General features: G+C 47.2%; 1 protein-coding gene across 2 annotated transcripts in view; it reads right to left on the bottom strand.

The window, feature by feature from the left end:
• Samd4a (sterile alpha motif domain containing 4A) overlaps positions 1 to 19519 on the bottom strand; it is a 210143-nt gene that overhangs the window by 7774 nt on the left and 182850 nt on the right. For both annotated transcript variants that reach the window (XM_026384080.2, XM_026384079.2), the window contains 4 exons: positions 16599 to 16717; positions 12296 to 12497; positions 10904 to 11030; positions 2563 to 2646 (listed from right to left, as the gene is read on the bottom strand). In XM_026384080.2, the coding sequence (XP_026239865.1) occupies positions 2563 to 2646; positions 10904 to 11030; positions 12296 to 12497; positions 16599 to 16717 (532 nt within the window). The remainder of the gene's footprint in view (positions 1 to 2562; positions 2647 to 10903; positions 11031 to 12295; positions 12498 to 16598; positions 16718 to 19519) is intronic.

The raw sequence follows: 19519 nt of genomic DNA on the forward strand, positions 1-19519 counted from the left end.
GTCATCTCCCCTGGCACCTGGCAGGGGCCAGCCAGCTGAGGGATGCTGTCATAGTGGGAGGACACATTGCCAGTGTGCCCAGCTAGGCCACCCTGAACTTAATTTGCATCCTCTGCTCAGGAAACTGCTTACAAGGCTTCCCACCAGAGGAGATTTATTGGGAAAAAAACACAGCAATAAAAAAGTTTTCATCAATTAACAAGATGAAAACATTAGCAAAAACTCATCAGTTCAGAGAGGTATTCTGTAAAAATGGAATTATGGAAAGGAAAGGATTTCCTAAAAAAGGAAATCTTTTCAATGAAAACCTCCCTTTAAGAAAAGATCATTTGGGGCTGGGTGCAGTGGCACTGCCTGTAATCTTAGCGACTCAGGAGGCTGAGGTAGGAGGATCATGAGTTTGAGGCCAGCTTCAGCATCTTAGAGAGGTCCTAAGCAACTCAGCAAGGCCTTATCTCAAAATAACAAGTAAAAGTGCTGGGGTGGTAGCTCAGAGGTAAATGCCCTTGGCTCCAATCCCCAGTACCCCCCCCCCAAAAAATACCTTCCAAAAATGCAGGTATTTGAGATACATCCAATTCTAGGGAAAAGGTCGGTTCTCTTTGCTAACTCAAAGGCATTAAAAGATGGAGCCGGGCTCCTCACCTGTCAGCCATGTGGGGCAGGAGAGCAATGGGCTGATCCTGCCCGACCACCCAGGGTCTGGAGGCTTCCCAGTGGAGAGCTCCAGTAGGGCCCTGCTTGGCAGACTTGCTCACCATTGGCTGTCCTAACTCTGGCCTCATGGATGCCCTCACTACTTCCTTTAAAGTAAAACAAACAAAAAAAAACTCCCCCCAAAAATCCTTTAAAAAATCTGAGTTAATTTGCATATTGTAAATTTCACCCTTTTAAAGGTTACATTCCCTTGGTTTTTAGTGTAGTCACAAAGTTATGTGACCATCACTACTATCTAATTCCCATTACCCGCAAAGAGATCTGGTACCCATTAGCAGTGGCTCTCAAATTCCCCCTTCCCCACAGCTGATGGCAACATTCTTCTCTCGGTCCCCATGTAGCAGCCTATCCAGGACATTTCATATATATGGAGTCATATAGTCAGTGGCCTTCCTTCACTCAGGTCTGGCTTGTTGCACCCAGTGTCAAGTTTTCAAGGTCCATCCTTGCCATGGCATGAATCAGTACTTCTTTCCATTGTATGGCCATGCTGCATCTTATTGGTCCAGATTCATCTGTTGATGAACTTTGGTGATTTCCCATTACTCACTAGGGGCTGCTGACTCCTTAGTAAGGCAGAGAGAAGCCGATGGCACCTCCTATGGGGAGTGTACTAGGGATGACCCCATGAGGCTTTGAAACTTCTAGGATCTGAGCAGCCACGGAGAGAGCAGTGATTTGCAAATAGGGTTCCATGGAACTCGAGAGGAGGTCACAGAAGGAGTTGGGCCTTTTCACCACCTGTTTTGTCTGAAGCCCTGCAAGGTCACAGTGGTCCCGGTACCAAGGTCAGGTGGGTGTAGTCCCAGGCCTGCATTTTGCTCCATACAGAGCATTTGTCTGTTTTACATTTGGTGTCAAGATAAGAGTGGGTTTGCTGTTTGTAGCTAACAGCAGCCTTTGGGCCTACTGCAGCTAGGGGACAGCCATGGAGCCTTCTAGGTGTGTGGACAGCCCATTCTCTGGGTGAGGTAAGCATATCCAGGCTGCGCAAGGCTATGGGAAAGTCCCATGGGTGGCCTTTCAGCATCTCTGTGACCTAGAGACTCTCAGGAGGGTGGCAGAAGGGGGTGGACATTTCCTCTCCTTGGCCTGCCAGCAATCCACAAATATGCAGATCCAGAGAAAGGTGCCTGCTTGGTACCAGGAGGGTGCCAGGGCCTCCCGGACAGCTATGAGGAGGTAGGCTGCAGGCCAAACCCATGGGGAAGCACCGCTGCCTCGGGGAGAGCCTCATGGTGCCAGTCCTGCACCCTGCAGCCTATGCTTCCATCTTGGCTGTGGACACCCAAGCCATCCCTGTCACTCGGTGAAGGACAGCTCAGATTGCTTGGAGCTCCAGGAGTCATGCAAGCCCTTTTCAACTGGGGGATATAAAAGCAAGCAGGGATCTTTGTTTCAAAACTTCTATTTTTAGAGCACGTTGGGATATGCTTGGCTCAGACTGGGGGATCCAGTGCCGAGAAGGAAAGCATCCAGTGCTGTGGGGGATGTTCCTGCTAGAAGCCACGTCGTGTGTGCCTGACTCCTCCCTGAGTCTGGCTGGGACAACTGTTGTGATGGGTTCCAATGTGTCCTGGGGGAGGAGCCTCTGGGGGCTGGCTTTGGTCTATTTGGTTTCCAGGGCCCTGACTCACCTCCCAGGAAGGGAGGGGAGCCGAGCATGGTAGGCCACGTGGCGGGTGCGGCCAGATGAGGGTTCAATAGTATGTCAAGGCTGCTTTCTCCCCATTTCCTGCCAACTCTCCTTGTCCCCTTCCCCAGAGCTGCTGCCAGAGTGCAGATGGCAGATGGCCACAGTCATCCCGGTACATAGTGAGGAGGACAGGAAGGGAGGACACTCACCTCCCAGGGCATGCTCGGTCATACTGAGGCACAAGGACTCCAGCCTGTTGTTGATGTCAGGTTCAGTCACAGGAAGCTGGAATTCTGCAAGGACAAAGGGTTATGTTGGTGACAGGGACATTAAGGACAAGGAGAAAGTATGCATGATGCCACATGCCAGGAGGAGAGTCTGGTGTGCCTCCCAGGGAGGACTTGGGGACCTTCATGGCCAACACGAAGGGCACGTTACATTCAGGTTCCACCAACCTCTGAGCTGTTAGACACAGAGGCCACTGCAGACACAGGCAGCTGGAAGAAAACTGGTGGCTAAAAATAGCTGGTCAGAGTCATAGTCTATCACTCCTCTCAGACCCCTCCAGCGGCTTCCTATCAGAGTAAGAGCCAAACTCTGGCTATGGCCTGCAAGGCCCCACATGATCTAGTCTCTAGTTACCTCCCTGTCCTCATAAACTCTCCCCTTCCTTTTGCTCCATCCCAATCTCTTTCGACCCCAGGGCCTTTGCACTGTGTTCCCTCTGCCTGGAATCCCAGTTCACAGATCCTCATGGCTCATTCTCTCCCTGCCTTCATAGCTTGGGCTCAGAAGGGACTTTATCAAGAGACAGAGAACCTTCCCCTGCCACACTACCCATTTTCTCCTGCTTTTTCTTCTTTGTAGCCTCCACCAACCTCAGACATATTATGGATTTTCCTTCTGCCTTCCCCAGTAGAATGCTTGGGTCATTAGAGCAGGACTTAGCCCTTCCCCCTGCTTTCTTAGGAGGAGCAGAGTAGGAGCCTTACTTCCAACCTTATGAGTACTTCCTTCTGAGTGCCAGGTGCTTCTGAGATGCCAGCTCCTGCACAACAAAGGAACTGCCCAACAAAGCCCAGTTCCCAAGTGGGCCTCTGAGAGGCTGAACCACTTATCCATCAGGGCTAGTTGGCTAACATGGAGCTGGGACAGGACCCGTGTCTGACTCCAGAGTCAATGCCCTCCTGCCTGCCACAGTTGACTATGGGAGGCTGTCATCATACTCAGCCTCCAATACACTTTAGCAGGAAGGGCTGAGATGCCTACTCCAAGGACACTAAGGGATCAACTCCCACTTCTCCACCATCTGGACCCTCTCCATCTCCCCAGGCTTGGAGCTTACCTTTCCCGAGTGGGAGAACCTCCTCCTCTTTATGGCTAGGGACCCACTGTCAGTACCTTCCTGTTCCTCATCCTGCAGGGTCCTTGAGTGTCTTTAACTACCTGGGGGAATCTTGCAACAGCCATAATACTTTCCTGTCTCTCTCCATCCCCATCATACCCATCCCTGGCTTCTGCACAATTCATACATGTCTGCTGATTGGTGAAAACCATACATTAAGAAATAGAAGGATCCCAGCGACTCAGGAGACTGAGGCAGGAGGATCGTGAGTTCAAAGCCAGCCTCAGCAAATGGCAAGGCGCTAAGCCACTCAGTTAGACCCTGTCTCTAAATAAAATACAAAATAGGGCTGAGGATGTGGCTCAGTGGTTGAGTGCCCCTGAGTTCAATCCCAAGTACCAAAAATGTCCCAGAAGGGTTGTTGGCATGCGGTATGTTCCAAGTGATTAAGAAGTCTCAACATTGTCACAACTTTCCTATGTGAGCTGGGAAACTGATCCCTTTCTTGGTCCTTTAGTTCTAAAGTGGGAAAGAAAAAGCAACCTGGGGTCCAAATTACAGGGCATTTCCGGGCTCCTTCATTTGTCCACTAGGGGGCACATGGGACCAGAGAGGGAGAAAAGGATCCCACTGAGGTTGGCGGTTTGGTGGGATAGGAAGTTCAAACCAGTGGCCAAACCAAAGTATTTGTTTTCTTTGATTAACTATATATTAAGATCTTTCGCAATTTGTGTTTCCCATTACCAGCTAATTCAGAGGCAGATGTCGTTTCCGTTATTTAAAATTCTCAGAGAGGAGGCTGGCAAAATGAATCGATATGAGAAGCCCTGGGGAGCAGACCGTGTTCTGTCTGCCATGAGTTCCAGCATGGATGGGTTTGGAAGACAACTGGGCCAATTCCTGAGTGGATGGAGGCCAACTGAGCTTCCAGGGAAGTTGGGAGCCAGAAAAAAATGGCAGGAGTATCTCTTGCCCCACCCACTAGTTGCTGCGAAGAGCAGGGCTGGGGCAATTAGATAATCCCAGAGGGAAGAATATTTTTGTATTTTCATCCATTCATGTGAAAATCATATGCATGCAAAAATTAGCAGTCTTCAGGGTGTGAAATCTATAAAATAGAAACACAATTTTATATATAGCTAGTTAGCAAATAAGAAAAAAAAAACAAACCTCAGCAATTATAGCCATCCATATGCTCATTGTAAGATTTAGTTTACTCTCTAGCGCTCCCCTTTAAACAAACACTGTGGAGAGATTTGGATAAATAAAGATGCTCGACATTTGGAGAGGAGCGTCTCAGCTGCAGGATTTCTTGCCAACATGCAGCAAAATGCCATTTTCCAAGCCTGGGATTGAATGTTCCAAAAAGGGGGCTGAGAAATGCAGGGCTCTCTGCTCCAGCATCTCCAAACCTCCGTGGCTGCTCTTTTCAGTGGGGAGTTGGTATTCTTGCTCTCTCACCTCCGGCTCTTCATGCTGATGCGCTAGGGAGCTGTGACCTCACTACTCTCAGGGTGGCTCTTAAAAATTCTAAGTCTTGGGAGAAGCCCATATGTTCACACTGCAGAGTTTCCTAATAGTGTGACTTTTTAATTGTGTATTTGATAAAAACAGATCCCTGGCTTCTTGCCATACACTCAAGACAAAGGAAGACTAGTTGGATAGATGACGACTTCCATTTCATACTAGAAACCCTCAGTGATATGTGGCTTGAGGGACAGAACCCTCCACAAAGCCCTAGAGAGGCATTTGGGCAGTTCCTGGCCCACATTAACCACCAGGCTGCCTCTGCTATGGCTCCTGCAAACCTGAGGGCTTCTCTTAGTTATCCAGACCCTGGCAGACATCGCTGCAAGTCCTTGGTAAGGCAAAAGGGAAAGGTGCCTCCTGACTGTCTTTGCTGTTGTCCAAAATAGGTCTATTTCTTTAGCTTAGGTGACATCTCTAAGTATAGGCCTAGCAGCCTTATCTAAAAATCCAGAATCTGAAATCTGAAACTCTATGCTGACATGATGCTCCAAAAGTTTGATTTTGGAGCACTTCAGATTTTAGATTTTTCAGATGAAATGTTTAATTATCTAAAGTCTGTGCAAATATTCTAAAATAAAAAAAAAACTTTGAGATCTCTGGTCCCAAGTACTTTTGGATAAGGGACATTCAACCCATATTAGGTATTCTTTTCCTCACCATTAGAACATTCTAGGATTTAGTGAGGATTCTTAGGGTTAAGGTCATGGAAACTTAATTGTCCCTTTTCAGAAGTCCCCTGGTTTCAAGGCCCAGGGTCAAGGGGAGGCTGGAAGGGAGTAGCTCCCCTTCTCTAAGAGGTGCTGCTGTGGAATCAATTTGAAGAGCATATGAGGCTTGTCCTTGGCAGACACTGGCCGCCCTTGGGCTGAGTGTTATGTCCATGGCACCTACTGTGCAATTCTGCATTGTTCTCTTCAAGGCACTGAGGCTGAGTGTAAGAAGCCAATTTATCTAGAACTTTAGAATAAGCAATAGGCTGGTTGTTTTGTGGAAAAAATCTTTAGAACCCTACTTTTTTTTTTTTTTTTTTTTTTTTTTGCATGTGGTTCTGTGCAAGGAAAGGGTGAGATTTCCAGGATGCAGCCCTGTGAGGCGGTCCAATCTTCCCTTCTGATAGTTTTGCTTTGAAGCCTTCTCTGGGTCTCTCTGTACTGAGTTTCTCATCAGCCCCCCTGGGTCAAGGAGCCTGCCTCCATGGTCTCTGAGCACCGTGCTAGAGTCACTCCAACATCCTCTTTGACTGGATCCCAAGGACAACTGAGTCTGGGTCAGCAGGACCAGAGCCGCTTCTAAAATAAAGGATCAGCCTCCAAACAAGTTCCAAACAAATTTTCCAGATGGGAAAGTACCCGGCCTTTTCGAGGAACGTGGCATTCTCTGGAAGTCACCCTTTTGTCAAGCTTGCATCCCCTTTGGTGAGTGTCTCGGATCTTGTCCTCCTCACTCGGGGAGGTCCAGCTTGGTGTTTCTTACTCATCCCAGAGGACAGTGAGAGGCAGTAACCCTGATAGCTCTCCTGGTCAGTCCTGGGAAACACCTGAAGCCTTTCCAGGTGGGGAGAAAGCAAAAAGTCGGCTGAGATGATCTCCAAGGGATCCTTGAATAATGTGGAGCCAGGAAAGAAGGAAGTGCTGCCTTACAACACAAATCCAAGCAGGGCAACTGATCCTTGAAACACAGCTGGGGGCCGGTTCTAGTCCCCAGTCTTCTGTGTTATTCTTTGGAGATATTTTAAATCTTCCACACTAGTGGAATTACTTTTAAGTTTATAGAATCCAGTCTTCCTTAGAATGCACTGTATGCTACATGATTTGCCCAAGTGGTTTAAAATAGATGCCTTGAAGACATCTCAGGGCCAGGAGGAAAACACTACCTCCTAAAGCAGTTTTTCCAGTATTGAATTTTGGGTTGTTATGTGTCTTTATTTCATTTTGTGTTCACTGTTACTTCTGTTAGTGTAACAATAAGAGCTACATTCTTGTTTTCCTGATTTCCAATGTCCTGATAAGGCATTTCTTTTTTTTTCTTTTTCTTTTTTTCCTTCACAATGCTGGGGATCAAACCCAGGGCCTCATGCATGCTAGGAAAGCACTGAGCTACATCCCCAGCCTCTGATATGACACTTGTAGTTTCTGGTCCTAGCACCTAGCCACAAGCTCCCAGAAGTCTCTATAGTTAACTGGGTCAAGCTGCTTTGTGTGGAAGGGCCCATCTCTCTATGATGAGCCTTGTTTGGGCCTGGCCTAGTGGTTAGTATCTGTGGAGGCTCCTGCTCAGGATGCAGGAAAAGCTGTCTTGACAACACTGGTTTGATTGGCAAGGGCACAGGATGTATTTGGAGCAAAGGCTGAGGAGCACTGCTATTTGGCAGAGACTTTCTGCAGCCTCTTTTCCCTTCAGTGAGGGATTCTGGGTCCTGGCCATGTCCTGCCTCATCCTTCGTGGCCACATCCCAGAAGCTGCCACCTAGCATGGTGCTGAGTATGTGGGGCAGAACTTGGAGTGGCTCCGTGGAGTGCTCACCAGTTTATTTGAAATTTGCAGTAGCTTTGTTCCCATGTTTTGGCCATTATTAGAAATGCTGTAGTTCATGAAGGCCTGGCTGGATGTGGGCTTATAATGCTTGAGAAAGGGATAATTTTTTTTTTTTTTAAAAAGAAACCTCAACGGCTCCAAAGTTCTAAGTCCAGTATGCAAAGCAAATTTATTTAGAGACTTTCAGATTACTACTTTGAAGGAAAACTGAAGACAAACTGGTCTATATGATTGCCTCTGGAATATGGGACTATGGGACAGGTAGGGGAAGGGATACTTTCCTCATAAGTCCTGTATTATTTGATTATTTAACTATGAGAACAAGAGACTTTGTGTGAAAAGGGTGAAATGATCATAAATTCATGGTTCTCCCTGAACATGGCATTGCTCTTGAACAGTGCAGGAGAAACAAAGGTCCAGCCCAGAAACTATATTAACAGACCCAAAGTGCTCAGGGATGGGACTCCTCTCAGGAAGTAGACTGTTTGGGCCTGGTCTTCCCAATTAAGATGGGGAAAGTACAGCAAGAATAAAGAGGAGGGGGGACTGGAGACTAGGCAAAATGAGGCAGGAAGGAAAGAACAGGTGAAGAAAAAATTGAGAAGGCCATAGAGCATTAAGGATTGAAGATCAGTCATCTCTGCTAGGACTCCATGAGGCTGAAGGACAGCTAGGTTGACCACTGGGATTGAGGCAGGGTAAGGTGTTCATTCAAAATTAAAGATCTGCTCATGTCCAGGATATCTTTAAATTCGTCCAGATTCTCCTCCTCCTCCTCCTCCCCTCCTCCCCTCCTCTTCCTCCTCCTCCTCTTCTTCTTCTTTTGTGGTGCTTGGGAATTGAACCCTGGCCTTGTGTCTTCGAGGCAAGCACTGGTACCATGAGCTACATGCCCAGCCTCTTTTTAAAATTTTATGTTGAGTTTTGGGTCTTGCTAAGTTGTACAGACTGGCTTTGACCTTGTGATCTTCCTGCTTCGGCCTCCTGAGGAGCTAGGATTATGGCATGTGCCACCCACCTGGCCCAGATTCAATGTTACTGAGAATGAATTATACAAAATTCTGCATGAGAACACAGCATTGGCCTAAATGACCCAGAGGGAAGGTGTTCACAACCCTCCTAAAATGCCTACAAGTGTTGTAATAGAAAAATAAAGAAGGGGAGGGTGGGGAGGAGTTTTAAGCAAGAGTGAGCAAATGAGTTTTAGAAGTCAAGGAGCAATTTTTATAGCAATGTGGTTGTTGCTTCCTTTCCTGACATGCCTTTTTCTGGGGTGGAATCTCTCCAAAATCCTCCCAACCAGCTCACCACTAGCCTGCTTCCCCGTTTATACATTCCTGTCTGAACCAGAACTCAAAAATCTCCCATCTCTAGCAATTAGAGAAATTTAAAAAAAAATACTCCAAGATTTCATCTCACTCCAGTCAGAATGGCAGCTATTAAAAATACAAACGACAATAAATGTTGGCGAGGATATGGGGGAAAAGAAAAGGCACATTCATACATTTCTGGTGGGTCTGCAAATTGGTGCTGCCGTTCTGGAAAGCAGTATGGAGATTCCTTGGAATCTGAATGGAAATAACATCTGACCCAGCTATCCCTCTCCTCAGTTTGTAGCCAAAGGACTTTAAACAGCATACTACAGTAATGCAGCCACATCAATGTTTATAGCAGCATAATATCTAAATTGTGGAACCAATCCAGATGCTCTTCAGTAGATGAATGGATAGGGAAAGTGTGGTATATGTACACTCAGCATTAAATATTACTCAGTATTAAAAGAGAAAAATCATGGCATTTGCAGGCACATGGATGGAGTTGGAGAATATTATACTAAGTGAAGTAAGCCAATCCCAAAAAAACAAAGGCTGAATGTTTTCTCTGATATGAGGATGCTGACTCATATTGGGCATTGATGGGGAGCATGGGAGGAATGGAGGAACTTTAGAATGGAGGGAGGGGATGGAAGGGGGCATGGGGGAAGGAAAGTTGGTGGCAAGAGATGGACATCATTACCCTAAGTACATGTATGAAGATCCAAATGGTGTGAATATACTTTGTGTACAACCAGAGATATGAAAATTGTGCTCTATATGTGTAATATTTATTGAATTGCATTCTGCTGTCATATATAAAAAATTAGAATAAATAATTTTTAAAAAATCTCCCATGAATTCCCTATTGAGATGGGCCAGATTCTGTGCTTTTCAGCTTATATTCAAAGTTGTCCCCACACCTCCCATCAGGAATATAATATACAGCTGTCTCGGTCTGCTTGCTGCTATTCTAGCCAGATCCTTCAGCCTAGCCAGGGCTTCTGGGCCCGCAGTGACACTGTACCTGTGCAGTCTTGCTCCTGGACCACTCCTGCCTGCTATTCTGCCTGCTCTTTCTACCTCTTCACCCTCTGTCCCCTGAGGCTCCGCTCCATTTTCAAGAAGCTTCTTTGCCCAGTTGGGGCCACAGACACTTCCCTTCCTTGGACTCTCATGGGACCTGCCATGCAAAAGCGCTTCTACTGCCTAGGGTGGCATTTTCCTACAGGTATTCCGGGGTGGGGGACAACTAGGTAGGTTTATGGATTGCTTGTCTCAGAGTCTAAGAGGGGACAGCTTACAAGGAGAAAGGGTTCAAGGAACTGTTGGATTTGTATCATTCTGGCTACCTTGTTTCAGGAGGTGTGATGATTCGGTTGAACCAGCCTGAAATGGACCAAGTTAATGGAAAAATACTTCTCATCAAGGCAATCCTGAACCAGTTCAATACGATGGAGTTTTCTGTTTCACTCTCACTTTACACACACACACACGCGCACACACACACACACACACACACACACACACACCCTCCAGTGATATCTCGGGCTTAATCAATCTATAAATATGAATAGTATCAAAAATATCCCTGTCAGATTGCAAGTGACTCTGGGGCTCCACGTGCTGGCTCCCGGCCAAGCAGCCGCTCTTCCTGCTGGCAAGACACAGTTTAAAAAAGGAAAGACTTCCACAAGCTCAGAATGTGTGGCGGCAGTTGAGGCTAAGCCCTTTCCAGCTGAGTGCATGGGGCATCTATTCTGGCATCCTGGCCCCCGCCCTGTGTCAAGGGGGGAAGGAAGTGAGAGATCAAGGGCCCAGCCCTACCTGGCTGCTGGAACATCAGCATGTTCTGTGGAGAAGTGTGGACAGGCAGCGAGCGGGTCCTTTGGACGGAGCTGTGGGTGCGGCTGGGCATGCTGTTGCTGCCACCGGGGTTGGCGAACCAGAGGTTCTAGAGAGAAAGGCAAAGCGGGGCCTGTTAGTCTAGACACTCTGGGGAAGAGAGGGGTAGCAGAGCCCCAGGCAGAATTCAGGAGGCAAATGTCCCAGGAGAACTCTCCTAAGTTCTGGAGGAGAGCTGGCAGGCAGCCTGGCCACCTGCACATTCACAGGGAGAGGGTGTAAGTTCCATTCATTGTATTTCTCAACTTGCTCACTCCCAGGCCTGGCTCTAAGCTTCTGCTTAATCTGGCCACCTCTCTCCCTCACTATCTCCAAAACTTTTTTTTTTTTTTTTTACTCCATGTGTTGCTTTTTCCTGCCACTTTCCTAGGAACTGGGGGAGTTCTATAAATGTTTGCAACAAAGAGTACAAACTATTTCAGGCTTTCCTTTGATTTTTTCCTTTTGAGTTACTTACAATTTACTCCACAGTGAGTGGGAGAAAAAAAAGAACTTCTCAGCTGGCAATGCTCTGGCCCAACTCAGCTCTGTGTATTTGGGCAGTGATATCCCCTTGATCAGGGGGGTGGGGACAATGGTGACAAAGTGGGGATTTCTCAGACCCTGGACTGATTCTCTTTGAGAAGGAATCCACCCATCTCTCCTAGAGTGGTTTTCCTATTTTTAAGCCAATCGCTTACCCCTTAGTTTCACATGAGAACTCAGAGCCTCAGACCTGCTTGTCTCTCTCCCATTTCAGTGCCAACCTGCAGAGCCCTCACAGGACTGGGGTCACAGGCAGAAAGTAAGGGCAGGGCTCTGGTACAGGTGAGTTCTAGATCACACAGCAAGGACCTCTGAGCAACCTGGCCTTCACCATCTGGGAATGTGTCCACTCTCTTGCCAACAGCCTCTCTCAGAGTTAATCTGTGAAATCTCCATCACAACTGGGGCCATGACAAAGGAGCTGTCTGTCACACATAAAAAGGTAGAGAAAGCTCCTTAAATGTTCAGGGTCCTCTGGAACCTGGACCTGAGAGGTGACAGATCTGTGGGAGTGGGCCAAGGATTAAGGTACAGAAGAATGAGTTGGGGCACATCTCTCTAAAGGCCCTCCTCTACAGGGTTCCTGAGGCATCTCTAGCTCGGCCATGGGGTTGCTCTGTCTCCCAGAGAAATAACCTGAATAGTGCTGGTTGCCTGGGTGGCATGGGCTTAATCATCCCTCAGCTTAGCTCCTGGACCTGTCTCCCGACCCTGGATCATCTGGAAGGAAGTCCTGAAGTCTCCGGCTCTGAGCCTAGCCCACCTCCCTACTCCCCGGGGCAGGCAAACCTGTCTTCCTTGTTTCATGATGGTAGGGTTGGCTGCAGTGTGGCGCTGGTTGGAGCTGACGAATCCACTGGTGCCCAAGAGGCCTAGGCGGGCAGAAGGGACATTCCGAGAGGGGATCTGGTACTGGCGTGGGTTCCGTCTGCCCATTCCGCCGCCCACAGAGCCAGCCGTCGGGAGGGAGTTGGACTGCCCAAAGCCGCGACTAGAACAAGGAAAAAGAACCAGGAGACTATCAATCATTCTTCAGCCTTCCTAATCTCAGGCTACCAGGGGTCTGCTCACATTTTGATAGGTAAGAGGTCTGTGGGGGGCTCTGTGCTGGTGAGGGTCTAGGGTGATAGCACGTGACCTGTCCTGGCACTCAAACATGGTTCCACAAGCCTCACCGCAACCTTATAAAGTAGGTCACTATCCCTTTACAGCCAGAGGTATGGAGCTTCATTTTGTAAGGGCCACAGAACCAGCAGGGGGCAGTGCTGGAATATGAGCCGGGATGGCTGAACTAGGCACTGTCCTGCTCTTTCCAAGCAGGTCTCCTCCAATGTCTGGTGCTGTGGACAAGGGCACAGTGCCTTTCAAAAGGCCACAGTGCAAGAAAGTGGCATAACCGGCACCAAAACTCCTTCCATCATACTATGGTCCATTTTCCATCTTGCTCTCTCTGCAGCAGACTTGAAGTTCAAGGGAGGCCTGTGAGCCCTGCTGAGTTGTAAGCTCTATGAGAAAAAAGTGCCTGTGCTTCTCACTCCTTGTGATTGAGAAGTGACCGTATCAGCTTCTGCCATTGGAAATGCTGGTTGAAGGAATGAGTCTCTGCCATCATGCTTGTCCCAATGACAGAAGGGGAAGAACTCCTAGGTTGAGAGTAGGGATATGAGATGACAATGTGTCTAAGTGCCCTGGATATAGGACACCCACGTGCCATAGGCCCTCCTTGTGGTGTGGGCCTTGCACCCGAGAGGCTCCAGGCTTCTCCTTAGTCCACGCAGGAGGCTGCTCCGGCTGGGCCGGGTGAGCTCAGCGCTGAAGAACTCATTTTTGCCACCATGCCTCAGGTTCTGGGAGGTTACACAGCAGCCAGCAGGGTTTCAAGAACCAGCACATTCTTTCCAAGAGAGTCAGCCTAAGTCATTCTCTATGGTTCAGCAGAGATGCATTATCTCCAAAGGCCACTAGATGGAGTAGACTTGCATGTCCAGCTACACTGGGGAGTTTGTACCAAGCCTGTGAGGGGACTCCGAAGACAGGCTTGACGTAGCTTAGCTGGTGGAGGAGGGGGGCCACCAAAGAGTCATTTCCTGAGCAAGAGAGCTGTGTGTGTGTGTGTGTGTGTGTGTGTGTGTAGGAGGAAGGGTCTTCTGAGCCTGCAGCACAACAGATCTCAGAAAATGTTTCTCTTCACTCTAGAATTCCAAAATTTCCTAGGGATAGATGGGGCAGGGAAGAGAATTCCAGACTTGTGTGTTTCCACCTCTAGGCTTTTGTGGCCAAGGGAAGTATTCTAGATTCTGGTCAGAAGTTCATCTAAATGTGGAGGACGATGATGCTTGGGGGTTCTTGATCTCTCCCCTCCCCACCTTTTAAAAACATCAGCTCAGAATTTTTTATCTGAAAGAAGAAATTAGGGCCAGGAGAGGTGGAACTAATTTCACATGATTAGAGACCCTCTGTGGAGGGAGGACACTCTGAGGTAAGTGACAGGTGGAAATAAGGATCAAGTGGGTTTTTCATGTGTTTGTTTTTGTGAAAATCAGTCCTTTGGTTTCTGGAGTCAGAATTTTGGCCACCTGGTAGATGATTCAGTATTCTGCTATGATATTTTTCCTTATTTAGTGTGCATAGCTTTTTCTCACTTTCCTTTTTTGTTGGATTTTAGAAAGTTATTTCATATGCAAAACACAGCAGTCAATGAGTGTTGCTAAAATGATGTGTGTTTCCAGGAAGGCAAGGCTGTTCTTGAGCAATGTAACAGCGGAGGATGCTGTTATGGGACAGCCACCAGAGAAATGAGGGACCTCGGGGCTCCTAGAATTAGGTCTCAGCTGTTAGGGAGAGGAGAGCTGAGCCCAGAACATTCTGGGAGTAGGATGTGATGATGGGGGAGAATTTGACTAAGCTGTCATTCTTCAGACCCTGCTACAGTGTCCTTAGTAGGTTATGACAAAGCCAGGGTTGCTGCTGCTGGCAACTGAATGCTTAGGCAACTGAAGATCTCTAGGCTTAATGAAATAATCATGCTTTCTGGGGAGAGAATGCAGTGACAAAACTAAGTTTTCCTTTCTTATTCTCCTGCTCTGTGCATCTGTGCCCCTCCTTCTCTGTCTTTCTAAATCTGATTTCATTACCTTGAAATGCATGAAAAGTCTTTGATAAAATAACATTAATAAGAGGCAATTAATTTGGGATTTGTGATAATTCAAGCAGGGGCTGGGCTGCAGTTACCCTCACATTATTGGAGAAGCAGGTCTTCAAAGCAAATTAATAGTATAAAAAGATCCCAGAGGAAATACTTAGGAGAACAAATATTTTTCCAGGGTTTTATCGACATCCATCTACAATTGATGATTGAATTCATTCTTTCATCAAATCAAGAAAAAGAGGACCATCAGGACTCCAACCTGGCAAGCTTTGCATTATTCCAACCCAAGCAATAGCTAGTTAATACTCTGGACGGTTAAGGTTAATGCTCCTGAGCTGTCCTGAGAATCAAGGATGTGGATCAAGGACGAGCAGGGCTAGCAGAGGCAGAGGATGAGACTTTAGGGAGAAGGAACAAAGAGCCTATCTTTCACTTCAACCTCTGAAAGTTGTCTTCTTGGATCTTGCTTCCTTGGGGCCTAGAGTTGCAGGCAGGGTCTGGAGCCTCCTTTCCCTTACTTGGGAGAAGATGCTGCCCTTAGAAAAAGGGAGGATGAGGAGCAGGCCTTGCGTTTCATCTGGGTCACTGGGAATCCTCAAGAGCACAGAGGTGGTCTAGCCCAACCCAGCAGGGCTTGGCAACCCCAGATGGCTTAGGGCCAGGAAGCTGGCAATAGTGCTCCTTTCTGCATATCGGCCTCAGACCATGAGAGTTGCCTGGCTCAGCAGTGGTGAAGAGCACTAATCCAGGGCTGGCGCTGTCCTGCTTGGTCCAAATCCTGAGTGCCCCTGCCTACCAATGCATATGTAAATTGGGGTTAATAATAGCAGCTCTATCTCATAGGGTTGTTGCAGGGATGAAATGTATTGATATTTTTAAGTGCTTGGATACCACTTGGCACATAGTACGTGCTAAATAAATGTTTGTTTAATAAATAACAGTGCTATATGCTGGAATGTGATAACACTTTCATTTTAAAATAAATAGTTCATGAAGACTTTTGCAAACTACAGCTGGCCTTACTTCCCTTAAATAATACAAAACAGTGATGTTTGAAGGCACACTTATGCAAATAAATGTCCCGCATTTTAACAACACAGAGCTTCTATATATACACTGAGAAATGAGATGCCTGTGCACCTAACAGAACCTGTTAGTTGCAAGGGAAGACATTATCCGTTCATGTTTTTGAATGTAAATAGAATGTTGATTCTTTTCAGGATGTTTGTATTATCACTCCCCTAATTCCCAACGAGGCCCCTACCATTGTTCAAGCATTAACTCACTCCCCCCTCCCATTAATTTCTCCTGTAAGTTTTCATTCCAATTCACTTTTAATATGCAATTTTGGATTCCTCAACTTAAAGTCATATTAAGGGAACAGGTTCTAAAGCACAACCAGGCTTATTTTTAACTGCATCCAAGAAGCTGAAGTATTATGAAAAAAAAAAAATCAAGAATGGTACTGCTCCACTATTAGACTGCAGCTCAGACCAAAATAGACTAGCACTTGGGCTCTTCACCCTGCCACCAACTATAATTAGCTTGTCTGCAGCTAGAAGGGAGATAAAAAAAAATTGCATACCACTTAAGGTACTGGTAGAAGAGCCCATTTTTGTACTCTTAGACCCCCTTTGTGGATCAAGCACCTGTGTTTTGCTGGCATTAAGTCGTACCCACTCTCCCTTCCCAGGCTTGTCTAGACTAATATCATTCTAACAATGTAAATTGAGTTACAAAAGCTCACATTCAGCTCTTCTTCTGGGAATGCTCTCCCTAACAGCCTTTTCCCAGCCCCACCTGTTTAACGAATGCGATTTGGAACTCTGGAAGTCCCCACAGGGAAGGAGTGACGCCCCGCCATATTCCTGCCCCAGGAACAGAGGCAGCCCGTGGGACCCCGGGGAACCACCGTGTATCACAAAGAGTGAAATCCCAACATACTTTCTTTGCTGTCGATATCCCGATATGTCTAGGAGGGTTTTCCGAGGGAAAGACCGAAAGAGCTTCTGCACCTGCTGTTTCCATGACAACAATCTTTTTTTCTGCGTCTCTGTGAATGCCTGCAGAAACAAACAGGACTTTTAAATGGGTGACGCAGCCTGACATTAGAGGGAAAAACATGCAATTAATAAGAGAAAACATCAGTGTCTCTGCGGTTGCCTTTTCTTCACCTGTTTTCACCCTGGTCCAAACAACCGTTTAATTTGGGAGCCACCTGTGCTGAAGATTCAAGTTATTTGGCATTGGAGGCACCTGGTAAGGTCCATGCATTAAGCTGTTGACAACCCTCATTTTTGGCTGCATTTCTGGCAGGTGGTACCATCTTCCCCTTCTGAAGTGTGGACTTGTCTCTGAACCCTACTCATTAACCAAGAATGAATTGCAAAATTGATTGTTGAATACTCCGGCTTTTGCAGGCTCCCTGCATTTTCATAATCAATGGAAATTCTAAACCACTCCAAAAATCAATCTGCTTGATGGTGTGTGGTGACCCTGGAGTGATCTGTAGGGCTTCAGAGAATGGAATAGATGTTCTGCGTTTTAGAGCTTTGCTGAGAAATCTCTAGTTAAGCGGCTCTATGCCCTACAGAAAGTCCCAGGGCACCTAAACCTTGGTCATAGTTTAGGAAAATAGGTAGATAGGATGCCCTCTCAAGTCTTTCATAGGAAAATTAGTGTGTATGGATGTTTGGCCTTTGGCCCCACAATTTGTATCTACATCATGTGTCCTTTTATATAAAGTCTTTGCACTCACCACAGTCCAGTGTCATGATTCCCCAAATGCAGGGCCTCTCAAATTCACACTATATTAAATCAGCCAAGGAGACTATCAAATGTAGCTTCCCAGGCCCCTTCCCACACTCCAGAACCTCACTGAATAGAGTTGGAAGGTTGTCAAGGGAGCTTGAGTTTGGAGCAAGTTCCCTGGAGATTGTGCAGGTAGAGCGTGGACACATGGTGGTCCTAGATGGCGAAGACCTTACTTAACATACACCATTCAAGTACCTGGAACTGTGGCCTAGAATGCATGTGGTGGGGAATCCACCTGATTCGATTGATCAGCAGTAACGATGATAGAGAGAACACTCCCAAGTCGTTTTGTCAATAAGGCATGAAAGCCTTTAAGTAGTAATAAAATATTACTTAGAGTAACGGACTAAATGACAAGTCCCCATAAAGGAAACAGATTCCTTAAATGAAGAAAAAAATGACAGCTTATTATTTTTTTTCCCCCTGAGGAAGCTTAATCTTTTAAGGACCTAAACACAGAACTGTGGACAAAAGTAAAAAGATGTTATTCACATTATGGTAATGTGACAAACAGCTTGCACACCCCTCCCTCCTGGGTGATCTTAACCAGATGCCATGGGACAGATTCACCAAGGAGGGCTACCTGACTTGAGCCCTCGGTGCCCCCCTGGAGTTAGAGGAACATGGCTAGAAGGGAAGGACAGGGTTCTCTTCTATGGTGTCTTATTTGTGGGTGATGCTCACTGAGTGTCCCACAACACACACACACACACACACACACACACACACACACACAGGCATTTCTGCTGGATTACTGAAAGGAGGGGATAGATCTGCTTTCGACCAGTTGATTCAGCCAAATGTTGAGGACACAAGATGCAGCTGTGCGGGTCAAGGTGACTTGGGGAAGAGAGTCTAGCTCAGGGGGTCAGAGAAGGGCTCTGGAGGTAGATGAGCAGGGCATGAATCCCTTGCAAGTTCCTCTACCCAAGACCAAGTTCCTTCCAGAAACTGAGGGTAGTGATACCTTGCTCAAAGGGCCACTGTGAGGATGAAATGAGACAGCATATGGAAAGTGCAGAGACTATCTCGAATGTTGCTCTTAGCAATGATTCCCCTACATGCTGCTCCCAGATGCTATAACCCACCCTTTGGGGTGGTCTATGCATGTTCTCCACATTTGACATTCAACAATGATCTTTAGGCTCCATCAGCAGCACAAACAACTTCAAAGTCTCGAACCTACAATACTGAGCTGGTCTGGAGCCAGCCTGAAGGACAGCTGGCCTGAGCATCCAAGTGACTAAGGAGTAAGTGGCCCACTTTATAGATGTCCTTCTAAGGATATCATTATGTACATGACATCTCTCATGGTGGCAATCAGCATCCAAAAAGATGAATGATTTACTCCTCCACAGAAAAGTCGGCTTCCTCACTATTGGGGGTGTCAGGCTCCCTTAATTTGGGGCACAGAGAGGAGCCAGTCCCTTGGCAGGACTGGGTAGAGGGTGCGGCTGGGTCTTCTCAGCTGGGAAGCATCAAGCCAACAAGCCAGAGCTAGGTCCTGGCTGGCTCCAGGGATTTCTGAAAACTGGTTTCCTGTGCCTGAAAAGTAGTGCTCCATTATAGGGCGTCTGCTAGGGGCTGTGATGCATGACATCTCACCTCGACCCCCTCCACTGGCATCTCTGGTTGGGCTGGGGAGCAGCTGCCTCTGTCTGGCAGGGAAGAGAAGTTTGCATGCCTACAGGCTACCCAGACACCACCAGCCAGCCAGTTCCGAGTCCCCGGTCCCTGTCAGGCCCAGACCCATAATTCTGTCTGAAGGAAGATGACTGTGTGATGTGTCCTACGGTCTATGTGTTGGATGAAAAGGCTCATAAAGGGACAAGAACCCATCTTCCTGGAGCCACTTCAAGACAGCAAGTCCAGAGAAGAGTGGAACCATAATCCAGGAATCAAAGTGCTCTCAGAAGTAAAATTTCCTGCTCTTCCTTTTCTATTCCAGGAAGTTGGAAGGGAGGGCTCCAGGTTTAGTCAGCACCTTCCCCTCTTTTAGCTGGCTGAGGAATAGCATGCTCTGGCTGTGAAAGGGAGCCCTGTCTCAGGAG

This window comes from Urocitellus parryii, chromosome 6 (genome assembly GCF_045843805.1).
Source record: "Urocitellus parryii isolate mUroPar1 chromosome 6, mUroPar1.hap1, whole genome shotgun sequence".
NCBI lineage: Eukaryota > Metazoa > Chordata > Mammalia > Rodentia > Sciuridae > Urocitellus > Urocitellus parryii.